The sequence below is a fragment of the Leptonychotes weddellii genome, chromosome 1 (genome assembly GCF_054177405.1).
Source record: "Leptonychotes weddellii isolate Sample4059 chromosome 1, ASM5417740v2, whole genome shotgun sequence".
In the NCBI taxonomy this organism is placed as follows: Eukaryota; Metazoa; Chordata; class Mammalia; order Carnivora; family Phocidae; genus Leptonychotes; species Leptonychotes weddellii.
This window is the reverse complement of record NC_138369.1, coordinates 156,894,790-156,921,013: the sequence shown is the minus strand read 5'-3', so window position 1 is coordinate 156,921,013 and position 26,224 is coordinate 156,894,790. Positions and strand designations below refer to the sequence as shown.

The 26,224-nt window shown below is 36.4% G+C and overlaps 2 protein-coding genes across 5 annotated transcripts in view; one reads left to right on the top strand and one right to left on the bottom strand.

Annotated features, from left to right (window-relative positions):
• Positions 1 to 1,385: 1,385 nt before the first annotated feature.
• CGGBP1 (CGG triplet repeat binding protein 1) lies at positions 1,386 to 8,336 on the bottom strand. 3 transcript variants are annotated; one of them, XM_081798502.1, is made up of 3 exons: positions 8,234 to 8,336; positions 7,319 to 7,522; positions 1,386 to 5,321 (listed from the first exon to the last, which is right to left on the bottom strand). In XM_081798502.1, the coding sequence occupies exon 3, from the start codon at positions 5,300 to 5,302 to the stop codon at positions 4,799 to 4,801; it is 504 nt and encodes a 167-aa protein (XP_081654628.1). In that variant the 5' UTR covers positions 5,303 to 5,321; positions 7,319 to 7,522; positions 8,234 to 8,336; the 3' UTR covers positions 1,386 to 4,798. The 3 variants fall into 3 exon arrangements, with proteins under 3 accessions (XP_081654628.1, XP_081654611.1, XP_081654620.1); XM_081798485.1 differs by having other exon boundaries at positions 8,132 to 8,304; XM_081798494.1 differs by lacking the exon at positions 8,234 to 8,336 and adding an exon at positions 7,691 to 8,102.
• Positions 8,337 to 8,527: 191 nt separating this feature from the next.
• Positions 8,528 to 26,224, top strand: part of ZNF654 (zinc finger protein 654) — an 85,170-nt gene continuing 67,473 nt past the window's right edge. The window contains exon 1 of one of the 2 annotated variants that reach the window (XM_081798452.1): positions 8,528 to 8,824. In XM_081798452.1, the coding sequence (XP_081654578.1) occupies positions 8,636 to 8,824 (189 nt within the window). In that variant the 5' untranslated portion in view covers positions 8,528 to 8,635. The remainder of the gene's footprint in view (positions 8,825 to 26,224) is intronic. The other variant, XM_081798458.1, reaches the window with a different exon arrangement.

Below are 26,224 nucleotides of genomic sequence, written 5' to 3'. Positions count from 1 at the left end.
ATGAATTATGATACTGTATTATCACTAGAATGTATGCTGCTTGAAGGCATAAATTTATTTTCTCTGATGTGTCCCCAGTAGCTAGGGTAGTATTAGGTATAGGATAGGGACTCAATAAATACGAGTTGATTGCGTATTATTCAACTTTAACCAAGAACTTGAGGACATAGGCTTTTAAATGATCTGATTCCAACATTTAAACGAGAGAGGTAAGAGACATTGACTGTACATAGTATGCATATAAAACAATTGAAATCAAGTAACATACTGAGAGGTAGTCAGATGGAAATCATGCCCTACATTATCAAATGCATCAGATCACAAGTAGTCCTATTCTACCACCTAGTTTTAGCTTTCACAGGGCTAGGTTAGTTACTCTGATCCCAGGAGCATCTTTGCGTGATGACATACTTTATTACAGGTACATAATACAACTCGACTTATACATAGACAGAAAAAAATATAGGAACTGTCATGAGACCCAGAGGCACATATATTCAATTGGTTTACATTTGATAAAAGTTTTGATAAGATTCTTTAGGAAAAGTGAAGACAGATCTTTCATGGTTTGTTGATATTAAACTGGAAGCAGAAGTATTGACTGATTTTTTAAGGTCCTTTCTACCATTTTGATCCCAGGAAATATACTTTATAAATTATTTTTTGTCAGACAGAAGTGAATAGGAGAAACATATGCCCTCAAAACTATGTGAAACTACTAAAAGGCAAGACAATTTTCAACTTTTTTGCATTTTTTTTTTTACCCCCAGTGGTAAGAATATAGCAAATCTTTGAAAAACCCAATAAAACGTATGAAGTGCAAATTAGGCCCTTGTCTTTCATAAATATTTCTAGAAGTAGAAAATTAAAATGTTTCCAATTAAAAGTGCTTGTTAGGTTAATTTAACTATTACCTATGTAATTTTTAAGGAAAAGAGCTATTTGTAGCCATGATGTGTATCTGATTTGACAAAATATATGCTTTTTACATTGGCCATAAGGGCTAATAATCCTATAGAGATATAAGTAGGAGAAAAATAAAACTCTAATTAGTAAAATTCTGTTGCTATTTTGGAACTACAAAATATGTTACTTAAAAAAATAAAATACAGGGCGCTTGGCTGGCTCAGTTGGTAGAGCATGTGACTCTTGATCTTGGGATCATGAGTTTGAGCCTCACGTTGGGTGCAGAGATTACTTAAAATAAATAAATAATTAAAAAATATATAGATGTTACTGACTCACAAAATGCTTTCAAAACTTCTGAAACAATTTCTTTTTGAAATTTATTTCTAAAAGTCACAGAGACAAAACTTTAAACGTGACACATTTTTACTAAGGATACATGTGTGAGCAAAAAAAAAGTAAGCACGGGAATACAAAAATAAACATAGTAAAATTTTAATGAATACAGTATTGTGGATACAAGTAGAATACCACTAGGTAAGAATTGTATTTACCTTAGAAGTCTAGGGTAGTATGGATTGAGATAAATGGTTTAGGACAGCCACTTCACTATTCACAAGTTAATCAGTGCTGACCAGAAACTAAAGCAATTTATATTTTAGGTTAAGATTTTCAGTGAAATTATAGGATGAATCTTCTATTTAATGAATATGTTTTAAGGTGATCTGCACTCATTTAAAGGCAGCTGGGGCAAGTCAAACCACAGAGAGCCCTCACAAAGACTAAGCACCAAATGACAAATGTTTGTGGCTTTCGTTTTGGGCCACTTTAAATTTTATTTTGTTTAAATGTGTTTTCCATTAACATTCACATACAAATTCTTTCAGGCAAAAGTTTTAACATGGAACTTTCTGCTTGGAGATCTTGCCAACTGTTACTTACAATAGTTTTTAAGCAATGAATACTTCAGAACAATCCCAAGCGGATACTTAATTGGTTACAATTGTAAGATGCAGAGCTTTTTCTTCAAAGTTTTCTGGTCCCCCAAAATTCAGTAGGGCCAAATGCATTAACTGGAAGTGGCATTTGTTTAAAAAAAAAACGATGATAATGAATAAAATAACTATTTAGGCTCTCATACACAATCTTTCTAAATTTTCACCCTGTAAGAAATGATTACAATGTCCTTCAGGTTTGCTATATGCCCCACAGAATAAAACAAAACAAAACAAAACAAGGAATTTAACATTTCAACAAGCTAGTAACTATTTACTGTAAGCATATAGTGAAGTTCTGGAAGACATACCACCATACTTCAAGAAAACACTATTAACAGGTAAGCATGTGTTGAAGAAGGCAGTTTATAAATGAAACATTACAAATCTTATGTTTATGCATACAACTTATAAAATAGAAAAAATTGCTATTTTTCCAATAGTATAGCATCACACTAACACTATATAGTTAAGATCGAAAGCTTCTGTACACACGTCCACTACACCTCCACAGCAGCATACGCCTTAGACATTTTCATTTGTTATCCAACATATGCCAACCATGGTTTCACGGATTTGTACCAGTTTGAGCAGGCTAAAACAATCATTCTGCCTTATCAATTGACTATGAGACAAAGTTAACCAGTTTCAGGGAACAAAAAGTTTCATAATCAGTAAACAAACATATTAAACCTCCACACAGGATGGAAAATGCTTCTAAGGACATGATATAATCCTAACAGGAGGATGGATTATGCCCCTAGATAAAGTGTATGTGGGAATAGTTAGGAGCCTGGAGAAATACATTAAGACATATGGGACCTAAATGATCATCAAATCTGTAGTAAGTACTAGAAACACAAATGTGAATTATTGACTTTTCTTGTGCAACATCATCCAGTTTACTGCTTAGGACTACTCAAAACTGTTCTGCCACTACATGTTTGCTGTTAGTGCAAATTAATATTGAAATAGGGAGCAGTCTGAATCACATGGAATTTTGAAAAATTAGAATGATTGTATATCTAACCTTATTTTTGTATTCTGAAAATGCTATAAAACTCAATTATTTTCCTAGCTTCTTAGATCTTCTACCATCTTAGATAATTCAAATTAAACATGGTTGCCTGCAAATTCTTTACTAGGGGAAGTAAAAGCAAAGTACATTTTGGTTTTGCTGCTGGTCTCATGTGCTTTAGCAATGACAGCACTACTCCAGGCATTTATTGTGCTAGTTTACATAACTAAACATGAGAAAAACTCATAGTTCAAATTTTAACAAGAAATTTTTTTTTTTTGGTGGCAGGCTTATTTTAAAATGAAAACAAAACAAAAACCCACTTAAAATCTAAAAATCAGATGGGCATTTTAACAACCTGAACTAGGAACTTAAGTCTATGAAAGAAACTTAGACATGGGAAGCTGTTTCTGAAAAATAGAACCTTTTCTTATTCACTTTGGCTTTTTTTTTTTTTTTTAATGAAGATTTGTGGTAAAATGACCTCAAAGAAAATTCCAAGTCACATAGGGCATTCATGTCAGTGCTTTGTAATAGAAATATATTTTATAAGTATTTTAAACTTGAATGTTTTCAAGGAATTTAAGATTCTTTTTTAAAGCTCTAGTCCAAGTCTTCAGCTGTTTTTTAAAAAATATAATTTGGGTCTCCAATGGAGAGGACATAACTGGGCTAAGCTACTTTGATGACATTACAGGATAGTGAGGTTCACATAGAGATCATTTCCTGAACATGGTTGACCTTTAACAGAACGGATTATTTCCTCACCCAAACAGTTATGCAGGATACTGCCACATCTCCACTACAAAAATCTTGCCAGTCTTTCTAGACAATTGTTTACCATCCATGTTTAAAAACCTTGTACCACCAGAGGCAAAGCACATAAAAGTGAAAATAAGTAAACTTGTTTCTAGTCTATTTACCTAAAGTCTTATAAATCATATGGAAAAATTAATGTATATAATTTCCTTATTATCTGATCTGTCAGCCAAAAAGTAATTACTAGTTTTCTGTAAAAACAGGAAACTCAATCATAAAACGTGTTTAAATTAAAATGCCAATCTTGAAATCTTTTAACATCAAGACATTAAAAAAAAAAAAAAGCTTGCAAATTCAAGGGGATGCTGGAAATGAAAGTTATGGTTCAAAAATTTGTTTATAGTAAGAGACTAAAATCATGTCACTGCAAAATTCCCCATGGCTTTTGGCACTGACACTGAAAGATTTTAGTCTTTTGGTCACTTGAAGCTGCTACTAAATACATTAAGCCTTTTTAAAAAGGGTGAAAAAAAGTGAGGAACTGAATGATAGATAAGGTAACTACATCATATACACGCATAGTTTGAAATAAAGACAGTCATTTCTTTGAGGGATCTGAAGATATAAGAACAATTTCCCACCATCCCTTCCTTTTTGAAGAGGATCCTCTAATCAGAAATAATTCCTTTAAGTTACTGTGAGTGGTGTTGCCTGGCAGCAGCTTCAATTTCCTAGGCTAGTGTTCAATCCAAGTAATTAAGTAATCTCACAAGGAATAATCATATATGGCAACAGGGTAAAAAAGCAGGGCAGTTCTTCCATGCACAAACATTTCAGGAGAAAAACCATCAATTTTAAAGATAACCATCAGGTTTCAGGTATCCTAGCATACTCTAAACCCTAAGTTTTGCTTTACACCATTGGTGACTAAAATTAACAAGTTTTGCAGTGAGGTTTTTTTTTGTTTGTTTGTTTGTTTTGCCTGCAACTATATACACATTGCAAAACTATTCTGCATCACATGATTTTAAATGAAATAAATATAAAAATGAACCACACAATCAACACATAACTTTAATACTCCACATTTATCTTGATCACAATGGTGGTAACCTCCTTGTCAACAATCTTGTGAGTTGAGGAGTTGATTCTCATTTTCATATCCATCAGGAAGATATGCTCTCCTCAGCTGGTCTGACTTAGGTATGGAGCCTCCATTCTTCACATGGCGAGACAGGAAAGCACGGACTGCTGGATGATCAGCCTTCTCAAGTGGGATGTTGGCTTCCAGGCACATTTTCACAAAGTCCTGGATAACACTGACTTTCTCTGTTTGCGCAGTACTGTTGCACTGAAGGGATGCAGTTAGGGGCCTCTGCTTCTTTCTCACATTCTGCTCTTCAAATTCTGCCTTCCTCTTGGTATGAGTCTTCGACTTAAGGTGGTCACTAATGGCAGACTTGCGAACATGATTCAGAACCACATTGCAAGAAGTGCAGAAGAGTTTTCCTCCATCTTCGTGCAGCTCACCCCCAAACTCAGTGACTCGATCCAGGGGAGTCACATACAAAGCAGTCTTAGAACGGTTTCGGGCAGGTGGTGCTGTCACTACAAATCTTTCCATTCTGACTCTGAATAAGGTTCTTTCAAGACAAGAGGAACAAAAATAACTGTTACAACAACAGCTCATTCGGGAAGTCATTAACAATAAAAAGCAGGTATAAACATTTCAAGACTTAAAGACTTCAGAAAACTTAATTTAAATTAACAGACTGTGTGTCCATTAAGTCTTACCTGAAACGTGTAAGGAAAGGCAAAACCAGAGCAAGTTACTAGTAACAACTGGGTCCATTCCTTGAATTTGATGAAATTCAAATAAATTAGAACTATGAAAAAAGAACTCCAACTAACCCAGATGTCACTATCTTTTAGGAAAACCTAATCTGATGTCAATATTTAGGGTATTAATTATGTTACTCTCATTCAATTTAGATGTGTACTGAAGTTTAAAAGAGCTTCTTTTACCTTCACAGTTCTGGGACAACTGATTTTAGGAACACAATTGTAGGCAATTGTGTACAAAGTTTGTTCAAACAGGTGGGCCACTAAACTGGCCTAATTCTATATGAATATTTGTTCTGAGAAGAAAAAAAAGCAAAAACTGAAAAAGAACACAGACCAACTGCAATTAACAGCAGCAACAATGACATTAAATGTTAAAGCCAAGATACAGAGCTCAAAGTCGGTCATTTTTTAATGCATATATTCCTCCACTGAGTTTTCTAGAGCGTGATAATCAAGATATGCAAAGTGCTTTTTCTAACACTTTCCTCCTCTTTTTTCCATTAAAGACTAATACGTTTGTTAATTATTTATTTCACTTATTAACTAGTAAGTTAGAACAAATCTAAAAAGTTAACACAGTGCCTAGTAAATATGATAAGTGCTCAATTACAATTTGTTGATGGAATAAGTAAATGATTATCTTTACTATTTTTCCAAGTATTTAACTCAGAAGCAGCTTAATAATTTCTCAATTTACCCTAGTAACAAATTTTTATGATCTTTGCCAAAATCATGACATTACATTATGGACACTAAAAACTGGAGGTACTGAACAAATGTTGTCAGTGACAACCATTTGTTCTCTGGAGCCATGCCTTTGGGCCAAGCTCTGACATTAGCTTATATATAAGAAATTAAAATGAATTTGATACAATTCAAGATGGAATTCTGTTCTCTATAAATACGTTAGAGAAAAATTCCTAAGTACATTCTCAACAACAATGCTTTAGAAGTGTAATCGGCAATAATGGAGTATTCTCTTAACCCATACTAGAGAATTCATAATTGGGTTATAGAAAATCTTTCTCAAAAGAACTCTAAATTGCCAATGTGTTAGACACCTGTGGACATAAACTGAGAAACAGACTTTAACGTTTCACAGAAATTCTGCAAAGTATGATAAAGTTTAGATTTTAATACATTTGATTCTATTTTCTTTCCATTAACAAACTGTTCAATGCTTGACTCTCATGTGCCAAATACTGTATTAGGCTATAGGTTTTCAATGGCGGACAAGACAGACAGGATTCCTGCCCCAAAACAGTTAGCAATGAATTCCATTACACATGTTGGTACTTTAAGTCAATGGTACGTATTTTTTACTCCTATAGAAAATCAGTCAAAATTGTGATTAATTTTGTTCTAAGCTAGTTATGAAAAACATTAAATATCTGTACCCAGGAATACCTAAATCTTTCGCTGTGAAAGTCTTCTGTCTTTAAATATTTGGATTTCAAGCTTTAAAACAATAAACATGTTCATTATTCCCTGAAGCGTAAAATGCTCAATCGTTTGTGCTAATGTGAAAGGCCTAAACATTCCAATGTCTTGTAACTTTCCAAAAAAAAAAAAAAATCTGTTTGTGTTACTGTAGAGGCAAATATCCACCCAGTAGAGGATGCTCGACTTTACAGAGACCCGAATAACAAAAGTGTTTTCAACAGAAGGTAAAGATATTTTAAACAAGGAAGTTAAAAAGTTAAGAGCAGGAATTAGCCAACAAAAGCGAAGCAGCAAATTATCTATTAAATCTTATTGAAATAAAACTCAGAAGTTTTCAAGTTTAAGTGTTTACCCGATCACTTTCCAGTTTTTTTCGTCTTGATACTTAGTAGCGAAGGGTCTCCAGCGCAAAACCAAAGACGCTTGAAATCCTGGCACTTTCGTTTGTTCAAACCCGGAGATGCCTTCAAATCAGTTTTTCAACAAGTGGTGATGGGGAAATAGTTTCTGGGCTTGCACCCTATTTTCCCTGCGGTGCCGGGAAGTCATGCCTTTACTGTAAAACATGAAAAAAAAAAAAAATGGAAAGAAAAAATGGGGGAGGGGGAGGGAACGAAGGGAAGATAAAAAGACTAACAAGAACGACACAGCCACCACGGAGGTGTCTTTAAAACCGCTCCCTTTAGGTTAACTCCACACAGCAAATCCGGATCCCAACGTTTACCTCAACACTCCTCAACCCAGTCCTTTCTCAGTTGTCCGCCCCGCTTTGCACCTCCTCGCGCGCCCCAGGCCCCAGGGTTCGGGAGGGGGAGGGAAAGGCGGGGCGCGGGACGTTCCGGGCGTCTAGACTCCCTCCTCCCGCGTCAAGCTCAGCACGCTGGCGCCCCACAACCCCTGCCCCACTAGCTGGGCAGGGCCGAGACCCAGCTGCCGGCCGTGGGCCCGGGAACTCGACAGCAGAGTTGGCGGCAGTCTCAGGGGAGGAGGCGGCAGGCGCCTGGCGCAGGCGTCTGCTGTCAGGCTTCCCGTCTCCTCCCTCTTCCTCCCGCCGACAACGGCGCCCCGGCCCCGCCCCCGGCTCCCGCTTCAGGACGGAAGGCCCCGGGCCCAAAGCCCGCACCAACGGCCAGGCCCACCCTCGGCCTCCCTAGCTCCTCGGTACCGTAGGATCGGGGCCGCCGTTAGGGGAAGTGGACGAGACCCAGTCGGAAGGGAAAGGAGGAGGAAGAAAAAAAGAAGCAAGGGGATGAGGGAGGAGGAAGACCCGTCGCCGCCGCCGCCGTCGTCGCCGTTGCCCGATCGAGCCCCGCGGCGGCCGCCGTGTCCCCCGCCGCGCCCCGTCCTCTTGCGCCGCCTACGGCAAAGCTCGTAGGCGGTCCCCAGCAACCGCCGAGCAGCATTGACCAACAGACCGCGAGTCTATCAAACAGACGGCTGATTTGGCCAATTGGAGTGGAAGGGTGCGCATGTGTATGATTGGCGGCTAGACTTCTCCAATGAAAACTGGGGGCGTGGGTGGGCGGAGCCGGAAGTAGAGCCAGCCGAGAGGCCCCTGTCCGGCTGGGGCGGAGGGAAGGGGGAGGGAACTAGAGGAGGAGGAGGTTAGCCGAGGCAGCTACAGCGGCGGCGGCGTAGGGGCTGGTACGCGCTGGGCGGCGAGAGCCTCATGGCGGAGGAAGAGAGCGATCAAGAGGCCGAACGCCTCGGAGAAGAGCTCGTGGCCATTGTGGAGTCCCCGCCAGGCCCTGTTGGGTTTAGAGCTGCGGGCGACGGCAGAGGTGGCGCTGGCGGCGGCAGCTGCGGTGTCGGCGGCTTTGGGATCAGCAGTCGGGATTACTGCCGACGCTTCTGTCAGGTGAGGCGCCCGTCGGCCTCCCGGACTTGTCACCCGGGTCTTGGGCCTCCCTGCGTCTCCTGGCTTTCTCGTTCTCGAATCAGGGCTGTGTCCGGTGTTCGCTCCCCCAGCCTAACAAGGAGAGAGAGTGAAGCTCCCTTCTCCACCTATCCCGCTTGGGGTGGGGGGCAGGGAGCGGGACTGGGATGACCCGCGGGTTTAGGGTTGCTGAGAAAGTGAGAGTTTGTCAGGGGTGGAGGGGCTGGAGGGAAGGAGGGTCAGCTGGCAGGAAGGCTGTGTACTGACATGCCTCCTCTCCTCCAAACAGACCCCTTTCTGCCCGAGGGTCCCGCCTTCTTGGGTTTCCTACCCTGTTTCTTCTCACCTCATTTGGAATCTCTGGCAACATTTCCTGCCTTCCCTTCTCCGCCCCTTGCCCCCCGGTATTCTCCCCCTTTTCGGAGATGGGTGGCATGCCCTCTCTCTACCGCCCCCTCTCCTGTCATCGCCACCCCTCCCCCTCTGCTAGGGTCTCCTGTCATCCCCTCATGAGATCCCAGTGGGCCAGTTCTCCAGTTACTTTTTTGGGAGGTGGGGTTAAGGCAGTGTGATTGTCATCTTTCCTTTTCATACCCTGGTTCCTCGACACACGTACTGTCTTTTCTAATGAACTGCTGATGGAGAAAGTAGTTTTCCTTAAACTATTGCTCTGTTACCTCACCACCCCCTTCCATGTTTTAAATTACAGTGTGTTTTATGTAGACTGTAAAATACAGTGTCCGAACGGTGACGGTAAATTATTTACTTGGTCGTCTGCCACTACAATTTGATGTAGTTTAAAGTGTTTGACCATAATCAATTAGGGCAACAAAGTACTTGTCTAGGGGTAAAATTTGTGTATTTACATTCACATCTACATGTATTTATAGTTTAAACATTTCGTTCTCATTCACAACACTCTTGTTTTGAGAACTGTTTTGGATTTTTTTTTTTTTAACACTCCGTTTCTTTATTTGTTTGTTATCTTGGATGTATAGGGTTCAAATCATGGCTCCACCACTTGCTAGTTGTGTTACCTTGTAACCTAAGTAACCTACAAGTTACTTAATCTCTTTGTGCCTTCGTTTCCTCTTCTGCCAAATAGGGAGAGTAATTAAATGAGAGAATATGTAAAGGATTTGAATCTTTTACATATTAATTGAACTTAGCTATTAATTTCATTGTGGTAACAAGTAGGAATAAAGTTAACAAGAAGTGAGCATTGTGTTTCCTCAAATTTGATTTTATGCCTTTGCAAGCATTGAAAGAAAAAGGATGGAGTTGACATTTTCAGGTAAGTTTTTAACACTTTAGGTTAAATAAATTGTTTTTTAGCTCCCTCCTCCCACTTCCATAGATAAGTTGGTTTGAAGGTGGAAATTGTCCTGGTATAAAGTGTGTCAGTTTTCTTTGGCATTGCTCTCTGTTAAGTGACTTTCATGAAAAAAAAATATTTTTTTTTTTTTGGTATTGGCATTCACTGGATTTAGTGATTCAGTGTCTTTATAGTACTTATCTTCTAACTATGTTTTATATGTAGAAACCATGTTATAGGTAGACTTTGTATCTACGGTAATTTTAAATTTCTGAAAATAAGGTTACAGTTGATTTCTTTAATATAGTCAATGGCAGAAAATGTTTTCATTTTTTCTATGTTTTGCTTTTTATATCATTAATGAGCAACTTGGTTTTGGTTACATTTAGCTTTGTTAATTTATTTGATCAGTAATCAAGTAATCAGTATAATTTCAGTTAACTACTGTAGAATTTGAAATTTTGAGGGCCAGAACATTTTTGTAGAACTTTTAACTACTCTTCTATATCTTGAAATCAGTTTTAAGAACAAATGAGTAAATTTAGCTTGTGAAATACAGCATCTGAACAGTGACAGTAAATTATTTTAAGAACAAATGAAGTTGATGGTTCTGTAAAACTCCACTACCTCCTAAATATCCAAGAAAATAAACTAAACAGGAAATACTTAACGAACTTTTATTTTATATTGCTAAGTTATGAGTTAAGTTATACTGACATACTTTCATGTACCAACTTTTACCTGAAACCTCATTACATATTTTATAGTACTCTAGATTACCAGTAGATCTGTTCTTAGGGTTCCTGTCCTAGTTCTACCTTGCAGGTGAGCTTTGTGAAGTTCTTTTTTGTATTAAAACTTTAAGATGGAATAAAGGATTATCTTTATTAAGTTGAATTTTATCCATTGTTTAATATAATTCTAGTATAGTAGTTCTGTTTTATTTGCCAGTAAGGGAAGCATTGGCTCATAAACTAATTCCCAAAGATTGTTTCTTTTTAAGCATTTGGTTTCCTGATATTTACTAAGAATAATATTAAGTAATGTATATTCATTAGTAAATTACTTAATCATGGGTTATCTATAAAATGGATAATATACACTTGGGTGTGTGACAGTTAACCAAATATATGAATTATACACAGAGCCTTGTGGTGTTGAGAAGAAAGACTCCTATTTATCTTCGTTTTAGAAAGAAATATGAATCAAAATTTCTTGGCATTAGTTGTGTGGGTGAAGGGAAAGAGGAAGGAACACTTGAAGAGAGCTTCTTGTGTCTTTTACCACAAGGAAAAGTAAAACAGAAGACAGTAGGTAATGTACGTAATAAATTATGCCTACACTCAATACTTTGATGATATACTTTTCTATTTGAGAAGCAATACCAGTAATTATAAAAATCTTAAACTAAGGGAATAGCCCCTGAGGTTTCAGCTAATTTTTGAGATGATGAATTTGAGAGATTGAAAGTGTTGGTTACATGGTCTAATGTTGGACTAACTGCTTCTGTTACATCCTCCCTTGGCTCTTATTAGTAGACTCTGAACAAATGCTTAAATAGAATTGGCCCTTAACTGACATTTCATTTGCTTTAAGGAGGAAAGGAGGGGGAAAAATAATTTTTATTGAGGGCCTACTAACTATTAAGGCCTTCAAATTGGTCTTATTATGCAAGTTACATAATTGAAGTTGAGGCCTGAAAAAGTTAACTTGTCTTCAGTTTCAGTAGGTGGGCAAGCTGGGATTTGAACCCAGCCTTCAATTTCTACTGAAAGGCAGATTGAAATTACAAATAAATCCTCAAATAATTAGGGGAGCCTTGGTGGCTCAGTCGCTTAAGCGTCTGCTTTTGGCTCAGGTCATGACCGAGCCCCACATCAGGCTCCCTCCTCGGCTTCTCCCTCTGCCACTGCTGCTCCCCCTGCTTGTGCTCTCTGTCAAATAAGTAAATAAAATCTTAAAAAAAAAATCCTCAAATAATTATAAAATGAACTTTTTCTGGCAAGTTGTGTAAAAGGGAAAAGTAGTTACTGGAAGTACTCAGGGAATCATGGATGAAAAAATTTAAAAGTACTCTTTCATTATGCCACAGTATAAAAAATATTTCAAGAAATAGATAATTATTATTTCTCTGACTTCTTTGGTACTGTGAACTATTTGTCCAATACTTCAAGGTTGTAATAATTCAACTTACTTTGCTGCTAGGTATATTGAAATGTTTTCATAATAAATTGTATGCTAGCAAGTTAAGGTACTTTGTCTTAGTTTAGTGTCAGTAAGAATATAGTGAGTGATAAGTATTTCTGGAAATATTTTGATATGTTGATTAAAATAGATTTTAAATTGTTTTTTACTACAATATAGTTAATAGCCATCCCATAAGGATGTCATGAGTAGAGAAGGAGAGAATGAACCTGAAGTGCTCAGTACTATACCTAGCACATAGGTAAGATTAAATAGATAGAAGCTATTAATATTTCTGTCGTGTGAAATCCTCTGAAGGTTTAAGACGCACACTAGAGATAATCTAATCTGTAGGTCACTTATAGTTTTTATCCCATAATAAAATTTAGAGAAAATTTAGGTATGTTACATTTCTAAAATTCTGTTATTTAGGGATGCCTGGGTGGCTCAGTCGGTCAAGCGTCTGCCTTTGGCTCAGGTCATGATCCCAGGGTCCTGGGATCGAGTCCTGCATCGGGCTCCCTGCTCCACAGGGAGCCTGCTTCTCCCTCTTCCTCTGCATCTCTCTCTCTGTCTCTCATGAATGGATAAATAAAATCTTTAAAAAAAAAATTTAAAAAAATAATAAAAATAATAAAATAAAAAAATAAAAAATAAATAAAATTCTGTTATTTAATAGAAGACCCTGATGAAGTACTAAATGATGTGCAAAAACAACTACATTTCTCAGAGATTTTGTTTCCTTCAGGGGACCTTCAGTAAGTCTGGAGATTTTTTTTTTTTTAAAGATTTTATTTATTTATTTGAGAGAGAGAATGAGATAGAGAGAGCATGAGAGGGGGGAGGGTCAGAGGGAGAAGCAGACTCCCCGCTGAGCAGGGAGCCCGATGCGGGACTCGATCCCGGGACTCCAGGATCATGACCTGAGCTGAAGGCAGTCGCTTAACCAACTGAGCCACCCAGGCGCCCCAGTCTGGAGATATTTTTGATTGTCTTCATTGGGAGGTTGCTATTGGCATATTGTGGGTAGAGGCCAGGAAGGCTGTTGAACATGCACAGGGCAGTCCCAACAACAAAGAATTATCTGGCCCAAAATACCAATAGTGCCAAAGTTGAGAAACCCCACTATACCCTTACTTTGGAACTCAGTGGATACTTTATGTCTGTAATACTGATACAAATGGCAAACATGTATTTTTTAAAATACATGCTAATGTCTCTTTAGAGAAATTAAAATTTAAGCTTTTTTTTTTTTTAAGTTTTATTTATTTAAGTAATCTCTACACCCAACATGGGGCTTGAACTCATGACGCTGAGATCAAGGATTACATGCTCTTCCAACTGAGCCAGCCAGGTGCCCCTAGAGAAATTAAAATTTAATTGTTTTTGGAAAATATAGTCTTTATTTTTTAGTCTTAATATAGAATTTACATAGTGTTTATAGTTCTTTGAGTAGTTTCTTAGGGTATAAGAGTACATTATTAACAATTCTTGCTATTAATTGGAATTATTTTTTAATTTATTTGAATTTTTATAAATGTTTCATATGTATTTCTTTTAAAATATCCTACAGGACTTAAATATCAGGAATTGCATTTTGCTTCTAATAGAGACCTGACTTAAAAAGCTTTTTTATTGTGAAAAGTCTTGAATCAGTAGTATTGGAATGATATGGTGGCTTTATCATCATAGTACCATCATTTGCTTTTTCTTATCAGTCATCCTTGTCTTATCTCAAGTTTGCCTCATGACTCAAGATAGTTTCTGGAGTTCCAGCCATTACATCGGGAGTTGTAAGTAGCAGGAACAGGGTGTGTCTGGGGTAAGCCAAACATATATTGCCCAAATCCTACTCAGTGACTTCCATTTCCATCTTGTTAGCTATCCCCATCTGAAAAACAATGTTAGGACTTTTTTGTATTGGTTTTTTTTTTGTATTATTTTTCCTGATAAACACATGTCTGTGATTCTGCTAGTAAGGGAGAAGAAAGCAAGAAGAGATGTTAGAGAGGCAACCAGTTTTTTTCTTTTTATTCCCCCCGACAGCTTATCATAAAAAGCAGCAGTCATGCTCTGTCCCATTCTTAACCGACATATTCCCTGGAGGCAATCACTTGCAACTCTTATAGCGCTTATGATTTTTACCTCTATGTTTATAATTTTTTTTTTCTCGTTATAGATATGATCAGTTAGCCTAGTTGATGGAGGAAGTAGGGAGTACCTTACTACTCACTGTTCAGTATGTACACTTTGATTTTTACCACCCCTCCTTGCTTTCCTCTATATTGCTTCCCTTCCTTCTAACCCCTTCCTTCACTGCCCTGTCATTTCTGAGTCTCTTACAGTTCAGCCTCTTCAGAGAATCCAGAGTTTCCATTGATCTAGGAGTTGAAGGGATCTAGGGGAGACTTTGAACAGATCTGTTTCTCACTCTCACCTCCACTTTTGGAGATATGTGGTGTTTCAGATTCCTGAGATTTTCTGGTGTTCTTCAGTACAAATTAACTTGTTCCCGAATTCTCCCCCCTTTCTAAATAATAGCTATCTGAATGTTGTCATCTCTCTCTTTTCACTGTTTTCCTCCTTGTGGGTTTAGGTCTTTTAAAACAAAAATATTTTTACTGTTATTTCAGTGGAGTTTTCAAGTGGGAGCAGAAATAAATGTGTGTTCAGTCTGCCACATTTAACTAGAAGTCTTAGATTAGTTTTTCAGCTCAATAAAGAATAATAGACATGAAAGATGATGAAAAGGAAAAGAACTGAAACTAATTCAGAGTGATTTATTTACTTTTGAAAAAGAATATCCTACTTCTTGATGTACTCTGTAGTGAATATTCAGAGCTAGAAATAATTTCATCACACAGATTTACTTTGTTCCTTCTGGCAAAATAATTTTTATTACTAAATTGCAAATTAAAATTTTAGCTTTTTAAAAATCATTTTCAAAATTTGACACATTTGGCACATTTCCACTGTTCATAAAAGGTGATTTCCACGGAAAGACATTAATTTATTATAATTAGGAAAAACAAAATAAAATGAACCCTAGATCTTGATGGCTATATTTGGGGAGCTAAATGCTTTGTTGATGTTGTTTAATGCATTTTAGGTTGACTTTCAGAATTAAATGGTACTGATTGTTCCTTATGACATTATTTGTGATAGCAAATCCTTGAAAACAACCTTAATGACCAAAGTTAGGGGAGTTGTGACATAGAGTAGAATACTATGTTCTCCTAACAGTCATATTTTTAAATATTTGTTCATATGGAAAACTGTTCATGGTATAATATCTACTGAAAAGAAACAGGAAGCAGGTAATTTTTGTAAATAAAAAAGACTGAAAAGAAATATACCAAATTGTTACTAGTGGATAACTTCTTAGTGATAAGTTTATAGCTGAATTTGATTATTTTCTTTACACTTATTAATTTTTTTATATTTTCTGGATTAAACCAACTACCTTTCTAATCAGAGGAAAAATAAAGTATAAAAAACATTTTATTTTTTTACTCTTCCTACCTTCCTATCTTATTTTCTGTGAATAAATGCAGTAAATGCCAGATTACTTGAGTATGATAAAATGTTAACTCCTTGTTTCCTAAGAATATGTAAATTTTTAAAAAATGAATTCGTTAAGTGAACTTATAAAGGTCATTTCAGTTTAACCAATGAAACCCTAAATTTAAATAACTTCTTTATACACAATCTTGCATTAAAAATATGTCCATATTGCTTTCTAATAACCACCCATCATACTAGCTTAAAAAAAATCAATCTCAATTTTAATTTTGTAGATAAAATTGTAGCAGAAAATATTTTTAAGTGAAGTTCATTGCTTTTAAGTATTTTAATGATACCATCATTTTGCAGTTCTGCCAAACAGAAGTGAGGCACCAGTTGTACTATTATTGTTGGCACTGAATCTTGATTTTTCTGCCAAAAAGTACTAAACTATACCATAGCAATTACAAACAAAAGCAGAAAAAAGAACTTTAAATGAAATTTAAGAAAGCTATGGTAAAATCGGTGTCTGGTAAGTTATTTGAAAACTTAAGATCAGTTAAATATGGTTAATTGGTATACCATTTTAAATGTATATTAATATCTAATGGTAAGGATAGTGGAACATTTAAAATCTAAGGTAATTTACTTAGCTAAATATTAATTCTCATTACATTGTAAATCATTTATAGTAGTACCTAGTCTAAATAAGAGATTATTTTTAAGTTTCATAATTTCCAATAAATCTAATTCTAGATAGGTAACCTTTAGCTTTCATATAGTATATATCACATTGATTTCTTAGCTCCCTATTTCTCTGACAGGTCAGCTCATTATTTCAGCAGTATACTGTATTCACTATGGGTCTGTTCCTAGTATGAGGCCCAATCAGTGTCACCTGGTTAGAGTCATGGTGGAATACTGGTGGCGAACTCAACATGAGAGGAGTTCTGTCTGTATAATTTGTTACATAAGATCCTAAAGTCTAGTACACTGACACTCTGTACCAAGCACTGGGTACACTCAACTCTTCAAAGCAGAAGTGAATATGAAAATAGCTGAAAGGCTTTCCATCTAGGCAGTAGGAAAAAAAGACATTGATATTATAGTTGAAGCTTGTCAGTTATATAAGGCACTGGGTATTTAGTAGTAAGCAAACATTGTCCTTGTTTTTGTGTACAGTTATAACTTTGGTAAGTTCTATGAAGAATAGGTATACAATACTGTAAAAATAGGGCCTAATAAGAGGCTTGCCTATTTTTGGATTCTTGGGCAAGTTGAAGTCTGCTGAGATTTTTTGGTTTAGTTTGAACATGTTAAATTTAAGATGCCTTTCCTCAGCCAAGGAGAGATCTTGAAGATAGCTGGATTTACAGAATCCAGAGTGTAGAAGTGAGGTCTGGTCATCCTAGCCGTGTGGATGGATGGTATTTGAAGCCGTGTGTATGAGTAAGCTAACATAGGGAGATAATATGGAATGGGAAAAGAAGCAGGACTTAGAAATGAAACTTTAGCAACTCCATAGTTAAATTTCCTGGTAGAAAAGATTGAGTCTTCAAATGAAATCTGAGAAGGATTAGTTAAAGAGGTTGGAGAATACCAAGTAACTATGGTGTCATAGAAGTCAATGGAAGAGAATGTTTCAGGATGGAGTGAATGATACTTGACATTGAAAACTATTGAGATCCAACCATTGAATTAACATGGAGAGGTCTTTGGTGACTTTAAGCAGAGCTGTTTTGATGTAGTGATGGGAGCAGGAGTCAGACTGGAGTAGTTTGAGGAGTGAGAGGCAAAGAAAGAGAGACAGTAAGTATAGATAACTTATAAAGGAGAGGAAATGATATGCGTAGAAGCTGGAGAGCTTGTGGATTAAAGGTGAGTATTTAAAAAAATAGAGCGGTGAGAATTTGGCATGTTTAAAATCTGATGAAAATGATTCATTTGAACGGATGACGTAAATCTACAAAAGAAAGAAGGGATAATCTATAATATAGGATGCCAAAAAGGGAAGGAAGGTTAAGATTCAAAGCACAAATGGAGGGGTTGCTTTATATAGGAGCTTTGGGGTAACAGGAAAGTTCATCTGTTGAGAGTACATGATGCTGGTTGGAGATTGAAGGTAAATGGAGATCTAAAATGGTAGCTTCTTAGAGAGGTTGATTGAATTGACCTACAGAACCATTTGAATTTGCTGATAATGAATGTAGAGTGACCGCTAGTCTGTACTTTTGTTCAGCAGTGTTTATCTGCATAGGTAAAGGCATGATTAGTTATATGATTAGATAATTAATTATGTTATGTTGTAATTGATCAGTTAATTAACTTTGAGAAAGAAGGGCACAAGCTTATTTTCTGGCTCCATTTGTGGTAAAACATGGTACAGAGAAGTGAAAGGAGGAAAGAGAGAAGGTAAGAGAAGCGGTTATGTCAGTACAGTAGCCCCTTTGTCCACGGTTTCGTTTTCTGCGATTTCAGTTACCTGAGGTCATCTGTGGTCCAGAAGCAGATGATCCTCCTTTTGACATACTGTCAAAAGGTCAGTAGTGGCCTAACACTATGTCACATTGCCTATGTCATTCATCTCACTTCATTTCATGATGTAGGCATTTTATCGTCTCACATCATCATTAGAAGAAGGGTGAGCACAGTACAATAAGGTATTTTTGAGAGAGAGAGATACCACATTCTCATAACTTTTGTTTTAAGAAATTGTTATAATTGTTCTGTGTTATAATTAGTTATTATTGTTAACCCCTTTTTGTGCCTGGTTTATAAAATAAACTTCATTATAGATATGTATAGGAAGAAACATAGTATATATAGGGTTTGGTACTATCTGTGGTTTCAGGTATCCACTGGAGGACTTGGATGTATCCCCTGAAGATAAGGGGGGACTACTATAGATATTAATAGGTGCACAACATTGCTCTATATACAATGAGAATATGTATATGTATATAAGTGGGTATATATAATGTTTCAATAAAATGTATACCCAGTTTATTAATATATATTTCTGTAACTGGAGTTTACTAAAACTAACCATTGTCTATTTTGAAATTGAAATGTTCTAAATACTCACTAATCACTATTGTAACTGATTAGATGTGTATATTTTATATTTTTAATATCTGAAAGGTTTATTTTTTTGGAATGTTCTATATATGTATATATAAGTCATATTTTGAGTGTTTTCCAAGTATCAGGTGCTGCAATAAGTTCTTTCATGTGTTTTATCACTTAATCCATTACCCTACAGGTTATGTGCCACTGTTTCTGTTTTATAGATCAGGAAACTAAGACCAAGAGAGTAAATGGCTTGACTGAGGCTCTGTAGCTAGTATGTGATTGTTGGATTGGAATCTGGCCAGCCTGACTGTCAAGAGCCTGTGTGTGTACTTAGCCATTTCAGTATACACATACATTATACTGTACCTAGGAATATACATTTGGTATCTATTGTAGCATTTGTGAATATGTATTTGATAAAGCAGTTGTGGACGGAGTAGAAATAGTGATTAAAAAAGACTCAAGGTAGCAGAAACTAAAGATGTTCATGAATGTAAAAGAGAGAAAAAAAATCAAACTTAAGCTATCAGAAATTCCCTCTTATTTTTTTTTCTATCAACCCACCTAAATGGGATATACTTCTCTCAGAAGCAGTGGCTCATTGTAGTGTTTATTTTTAAAATGCAAGAGTTGTGATGATTGCAAACTAGTAGAAGTTATTTTATGTTACTGTGTTTTGAAGGCAGGAGAGTATGGGATATGTTTTAGATATTTATCTTAAATGATTAATTTTTAAAGTTTCTTTCCATATTACTTAGATAGAACCTTGCATAGATGTGGAATTCTTACTAATCCAGGGTATAGTGGATATGCATTTTTTGACTTAATTATCTATCCTTTTACCATGCTTTGAAAAACTCTTGCCTAAAGATCTCTCAGGTAAAAGTAAAGTCTAAATTTATATTCCATGCTCAGGAGGGTGTAGTGAAATGGATAGCTCATTTTCAGCTGGTGGGAGTAAAAATCACCACAACCTTTCTGGACCACTATTCATCAAAATATATGACAAACATTAAAAATAATTTTTACTTTTTGGTTTAGTAATTTTCCTTAAAGCATTAACTTTTGAGGAAGTGTAAATTTGGATAGAAAGCTATTCATCATAACATTAATTTTAATTAATGAAAGGAATAAGTTGAAAATGGAAAAGCAACCAGAACATCTAAAATAGTTGAAAACTTCTCAACTCTCATAAACTATTATTTAGCCTTAAAAAATGATGTGTTCAATGACTATGTAATGACTTAGGAAAATCTAATAATACAAAAAAATTGAGGTGGAAAATTGGTAGCAGGATTATATAGTTTGAACGTAGGCTGGTGTAGTCTCACTGTGCTCACATGTGGATTTTAGAGAAGGAAAGTGTGAAGATAAGTCACATGAGCCACTTTATTAGAAATCGGATTTTTTGATGGTAGAATATAGGAGCCATTCGTATGCTTCAGAGTCTGTGAACTCTCTGAAATTATTTGCAAAAAGTTGTATTTGCCATTTCCTTGTTGAGTAGGTCTGAGGTTTTTTTGGTCTGTTTTTGTTTTTGTCAGATTCTCTTTAAGAATTTCAAAACTTAGGCACCTGGGTGGCTCAGATGGTTAAGCATCTCTGCCTTCGGCTCAGGTCATGATCCCGGGGTCCTGAGATCGAGTTCCGCATCGGGCTCCCTGCTCAGTGGGGAGCCTGCTTCTCCCTCTGCCTCTGCCTCTCTCTCTGGCTCTCATGAATAAATAAATAAAATCTTAAAAAAAAAGAGGAAGAATTTCAAAACTTGCTAAAAAAACACAACCCAACAACATTCCAAACACACCAAAAGTTATGAACCTTTACTGTAAGCCATTGTGACATAAGCAGTATTGCCTGTTTTTATAAATAAAACTTTATTGGAGTATGCACATTCATTTTTACATTTTCTGTGGCTGCTTTCATGATACAAAGTCAGGGTTGAGTAGTTGGGATAAAGGATGTATGGTCCATAAGCTGCTTTTTGGCTCTTTAAGAAAAAGTATGTCAGCCCCTGTCCTAGATTCTCATTTATTCTTTGCAACAACCCTGTGAGATAGATACTATTTTTATCTTCATTTTATGAATAGTGCAGCTGAGACTCAGAGAGGTTAAGCAACTAACCCCAAGTCACACAGCTTGAAAAAGGAAATATAGCAAGATGTTAACAGTGGTTATATTTGGGCAAGTACAATGATGGATGATTTTGTTTTCATATATAATCCAAATTTACTACAGTGAGCATATATAACTTCTGATCTAGAGAGGAGAAAGTTGTAAAAAAAATAGGTAGAAATAAGTTGTGAGAATCTTAAAATTCATTTATCCTTTTATTATTTTGATTTCCTATGTGTCATCCTGTGTTTATATACTTAGAGTGGATATGGAATTCCCTTGGCACTTAACTCTTAATACGCAACTCCTTAACTTCTTGATTTTATGAAAAAAATTATTGTATTTATAGTTTCTTAATTTGCTATATTAACTGAAGTCATTTTGTTCTTAAGCTCTTGAGATTCTTTGTTCTCTCTTTTATATTTTGAAGTTACCTTCAAGTATTAAATGCTCATAACTTAATAGGTGCTCTTAAGATGCTACATATGTGTCTTCCAACAGTATATAACTTAACTTTTTCTTAATATCACTTGAATTATCCTTAATTATTTTAGGCATAGCTCTAGATACCTAAAGTACCATAAAAGTGTTGTAGAAAGTATTCCTAAAAGAAAAAAAATTGGCTGTAAACTATGTGAAAACCTTCATTTTAATGATTATAGAGGATTTAAGGAGGAAAAAGTCACAATTTCTGTCTTCAAGGAACTGAATCATCTGGTAAGAGAGAAAAGACGTAACTGACTACTGCATGCACTGTTATGACCTTGATCCAAACCACAGTTATTTTTTCCCTGGATTATTTTATCTCTCTGCTTTCAGTTTTTCTGTTTATTCTCCATACAGCCAAAGTGATCCTTTTAAAGACATGTGAGATCTCTTCTAAACCTTCCATGCTTTTCTTTCTTAGAATCAAAGCCAGAATTCTTACAGTGGACTATAGTGCTTCATGATAAGGCTCTTGTCTATCTCTTTGATTAGTCTTATAGTACTCTTTGCCTCCACTAATTACCTTCAGCTGCACTAGCATTTTTGCCCTTCCTTCAACTTCTGTGCCCCTGCCCTTAGCCTTTGCACTTGGCTTTTGTTTTGTCTGCCAGAAACACTTTTCATTTGGATTTCTATATGGTTTGCTCTAGGACCCGGCTCAAATATCCTTTTATAAGAGAGATGGAAGCCTTCCTTGAACATCCCACATAAAGTATAAAGTAGCATCACATCTCTAGCATTCTCTTTTTTGTTTACCTTGTGTTTTGTTTTTCAAGGTACTTAACACTATCTAACATATATTTGTGTACCAATTTTCCTTCCACTAAAAATGAAAGCATTAGGGTACTTTGGTACACAGTAAGCACTCAATAAGCTTAGAATAAATGAATGAGTAAATATAAACGTAAAACAGTGAAATAGTGGCTAGTCCCACTAACACAATGTATACTGGAGAGACTATTTCTAATAGTCGTAATTTGAGAAAGTTTTAGTGGACGAGATAACATTTGAATTGAGTCTTAAGAAATTGTTAGTATTAAAATGTAGACATGAGAAAGGAAGTGGTATGAGTAGGAGGAAATTATAAATAGAGCAGATAATTTGTGAAAGGTAGATAATATGATGTATTTATGAATGGGGGTAGTTAATTGTGTAGGGCTGTGGTTCTTAAAAGTGTGATTCCCCAGACCTGCAATAGAATGTGAACACTATTAGCAATGCAAATTCTCGGCCGCACCCCAGACCTACGGAATCTTGAAACTTGTGGGCTGGGGCCCAGCAGTCTGTGTTTTTCACAAACCTCCAGATGATTCTGATGCATACTAAAGTTTGAGAACCACTGGACTAGAACATATATTCAGAAAAGTATTGGTACATATTAAGATTGGAAAACATGAATTGGTCTAGATCTTTGCTTAGGAATTTGAATTTTAGGTTTAAAGGCACAACAGTACCATTATTAATCTTAAAATATTGTTTTAAAACAGACTTGATAAGTAATGAATGAAAGCCTAGTCAAAAGGAAGCTATTGGAGTATTTTGGAAAAGGAGTGATTGAGGGACTGACTGGATAGTGGCAATGAAAATGGAGAGACAGGAACAATTTCAGGAAATATGGAAATAAAGTATTTAGCATCTGGTTAAATGTGGAGACAGGAACAAAGAATTTTATGAATTTGCATTGGGTTTCTAGTTGAAATGTCTAGGAATATGGTGGTAGCATTAATGGTAGATGGTAGAAGGAAAAATTAAGGGTTCTGAATGAACAGTACAGTTTGACTACTGGGTTTGAAGAGAGTGCATTCTAAAAAAAAAAAAAAAAAAAGGAAAAGAAATTGTTAATCGCTAGGCAGAATGGACATTTTTTTTAATGTTGAGGATATGCATTTCCATTTAAGAACAAGGCATTTTCAGGTAACCGATGATAAAGTTTATTGAAATACAGAACTCATAATTTCTTTTCTCTTTTTAGTAATACTTTAGTATTTGGAGTAAAGGCTTTTTAAAAGAAGAGCCTTCTGTGTTTGAGAGTTAACTTACCTGTGATTGTTTTCAAGTTTAAAATTTCCTTTCAGGTTTTAATTTGGGGACAGGGGACCAAATGTCAACACATCTAATAAATTAGATGAAATGATTTGTCTCCCATCATCGGGTTCACAAAGAATCCAAAGAGGGTAAGATCCCAAATTCTTCCTTCCAGAATTTTGCTTAATCGGAGCCAGTGGGTCTTTCAGGTGCCCCTGTGGTTAGAGGTGGGGATTTTTCAAGAGCTGTAGCTTGGGTTGTCTTTCTCTGATTGGGGGTAGCTCTTTTCACTTCTCCAAAAGAGAATTATTTAACTCCCAATTTCTTTTGTGTCTTAACTTTTTAAAGAATCCAGAAGGTCAGTAGGGCAAAAATTTATTACTCTACCCAGTCCAATACCCATTAAAATTAGAACAGTAATTCCTTCAACTTAGTACATAGTCCAGTTGATTCGCATTACTTTTGCCAGTAGACTTTAGTGATATTACAGGGAAGATGGGTGCACAGAAAACAGGATATCAAGTCATTTTTGGTTTCAACCTCACTAGGGTGCCAGTCAGTTGTGCCAACTGCCAGAGTCTAGAACGTGTACCTAAGTTTTACTGGGAAAATTCATCAAGTGATTGATTGTGCCACTGTATGTTTACCATATTTTAGGGGGCAGTGGGAGCACTTAATCTGAACATTTCTACTTCCTTGAAAGTGTATCTGAATTTCTGACTTGCAAATTTCTGTGGAAGGCAGCCCAGGGCACTAGAATGTGTTTGATGTTTTCTCCTTTAGATTTTTTTCATATTAAAAACTTTTAATTTCCATTTCTTCTGTGTAGTCCTGGTATTCCTGTGCTGTAGTAAGTGTGCATTCTGTTTAGTGGCACAGCTTCTATACCATCTCTTGAAAATAGTGTATCACTTACTTATAGTGTGTAAAGTTCAAGGCACGATCTCCACAAGACTCCAGCCCTGCAGTTTCCAAAGCCCCAGTGTCCTATCCTTATCTCTGGATTTCTTTGTCCCCAACCTTGTGCCAGGACATTTTTAGTCCTGTGCTACCTTGGCTATTGCCATCTTTCCTGAAATTCTTAGGCCTGTTGAGCTAAAACCATAAAAGAACTCCTGTTGTGCCCCTATTTGTATTATTTGGATAATAACCATAAACAGGTACCAGAAATGAAGCTGCTTTGATGTTTCTGATGTCTGTGCTTGAAGGAGCCCAGTGAAGACAATATCTCTTTTGCCACTTGTTCCTCTAGACCTTTTCTTTACTCTGCTTTAACTGTTCTGGGCCATGCATCATTTGTTCTACTTCATTGGTAGTGTAAACATTCCTTTTTGTCACATTCCTTTCAGCAATAGTAGGTTATGCTATTTCAGATAAACATAGCTGGTTTTTGTTTTTGTTTACATTTTAGCCTGTTTTTAAGTTGGCTTCTCTTGTCTTTCTTTTCCTTTCTCTTTGCCTTTGGGCCCAGGTTTGAATGTTCTACAATTTACATCTTGTAAGATTTCCCATAATGTCATAGATGAAAGTCAAGGAATTCTGAGCTCATTAAAAAGCATTCATTATCAAACAGATTTTGCCCACTCTCATCTCCCTGACTTAAAGAAAATTTTATCAGCTCAACCTCAGACCTAGGACTGACCTCTTATTTTTTCTTCAGTGTTGTTTTACTTATTCACTCTCTGATGCCTAACTTTGAGTTCCTCGTGCACTTTCCATTGTGGCACCATGCCATAGCATACATTACCCTCCATAATAACGAGTAATTTGAAATGTCCATGAAATGCTTCTGGTATTTTAAGGTAATCTCTCAGCTTTTTTTTTTTTTTTTTTTTTTTAAGCTTCAAATCTGTACAGATTTTATGTTACCTTATATAATGGTCTTCAAGATGTGGTTTTTCACTTGCTCTTATTATGGACTTTCTATTTCTTTAAAAGAACATCTTACCATAGTTGGATTTCTAGTCTGGTTCATTCTGAGATTTCCATCCAGGGTTACCTACCATTCCTCTGTTACGTACCTTTGGAACTAGTCACCCTTCCTTTCTAATGAGGAACAACTAAAATACCTTTTCCCCTTAATTCCACTTTTAAGAGCACATAGTTCTGATATATATGTATTTCCTTTTTCTTTTTTCCAATCTGTCTAGTCTTCTTTTTTTTTTTTTAAAGTTTTATTTATTTGAGAAAGAGAGAGGGGGAGCAGGGGGAGGGGCAGAGGGACAAGGGGAGGGAGAGAATCTCAAACAGACTCTTCACTGAGCACAGAGCCTAACGCGGGGCTCAGTCTCATAACTCTGAGATCATGACCTGAGCAGAAATCAAGAGTCAGACTGCTGACCCAACTGAGCCACCCAGGTGCCCCTATCTATCCTTAATTCTAAGGGTAAACTTATTCTTAAGGTAGTACCTCTCTTCCATCTTTATCAACATGACCTCCTTTTATTTTTTAACTCTCCCACTGTTATTTTAATTATAAGTGTATCATTTTTTTTTTTTTAAAGATTTTATTTATTTATTTGACAGAGAGAGACACAGCGAGAGAGGGAACACAAGCAGGGGGAGTGGGAGAGGGAGAAGCAGGCTCTCCGACGAGCCGGGAGCCCGATGCGGGACTCGATCCCAGGACCCTGGGATCATGACCTGAGCTGAAGGCAGTCGCTTAACCAACTGAGCCACCCAGG

Coding starts and splice junctions, on each gene's coding strand:
- CGGBP1 (XM_081798502.1), bottom strand. CDS start 5,302: ATGGAAAGATTTGTAGTGACAGCACCACCTGCCCGAAACCGTTCTAAG.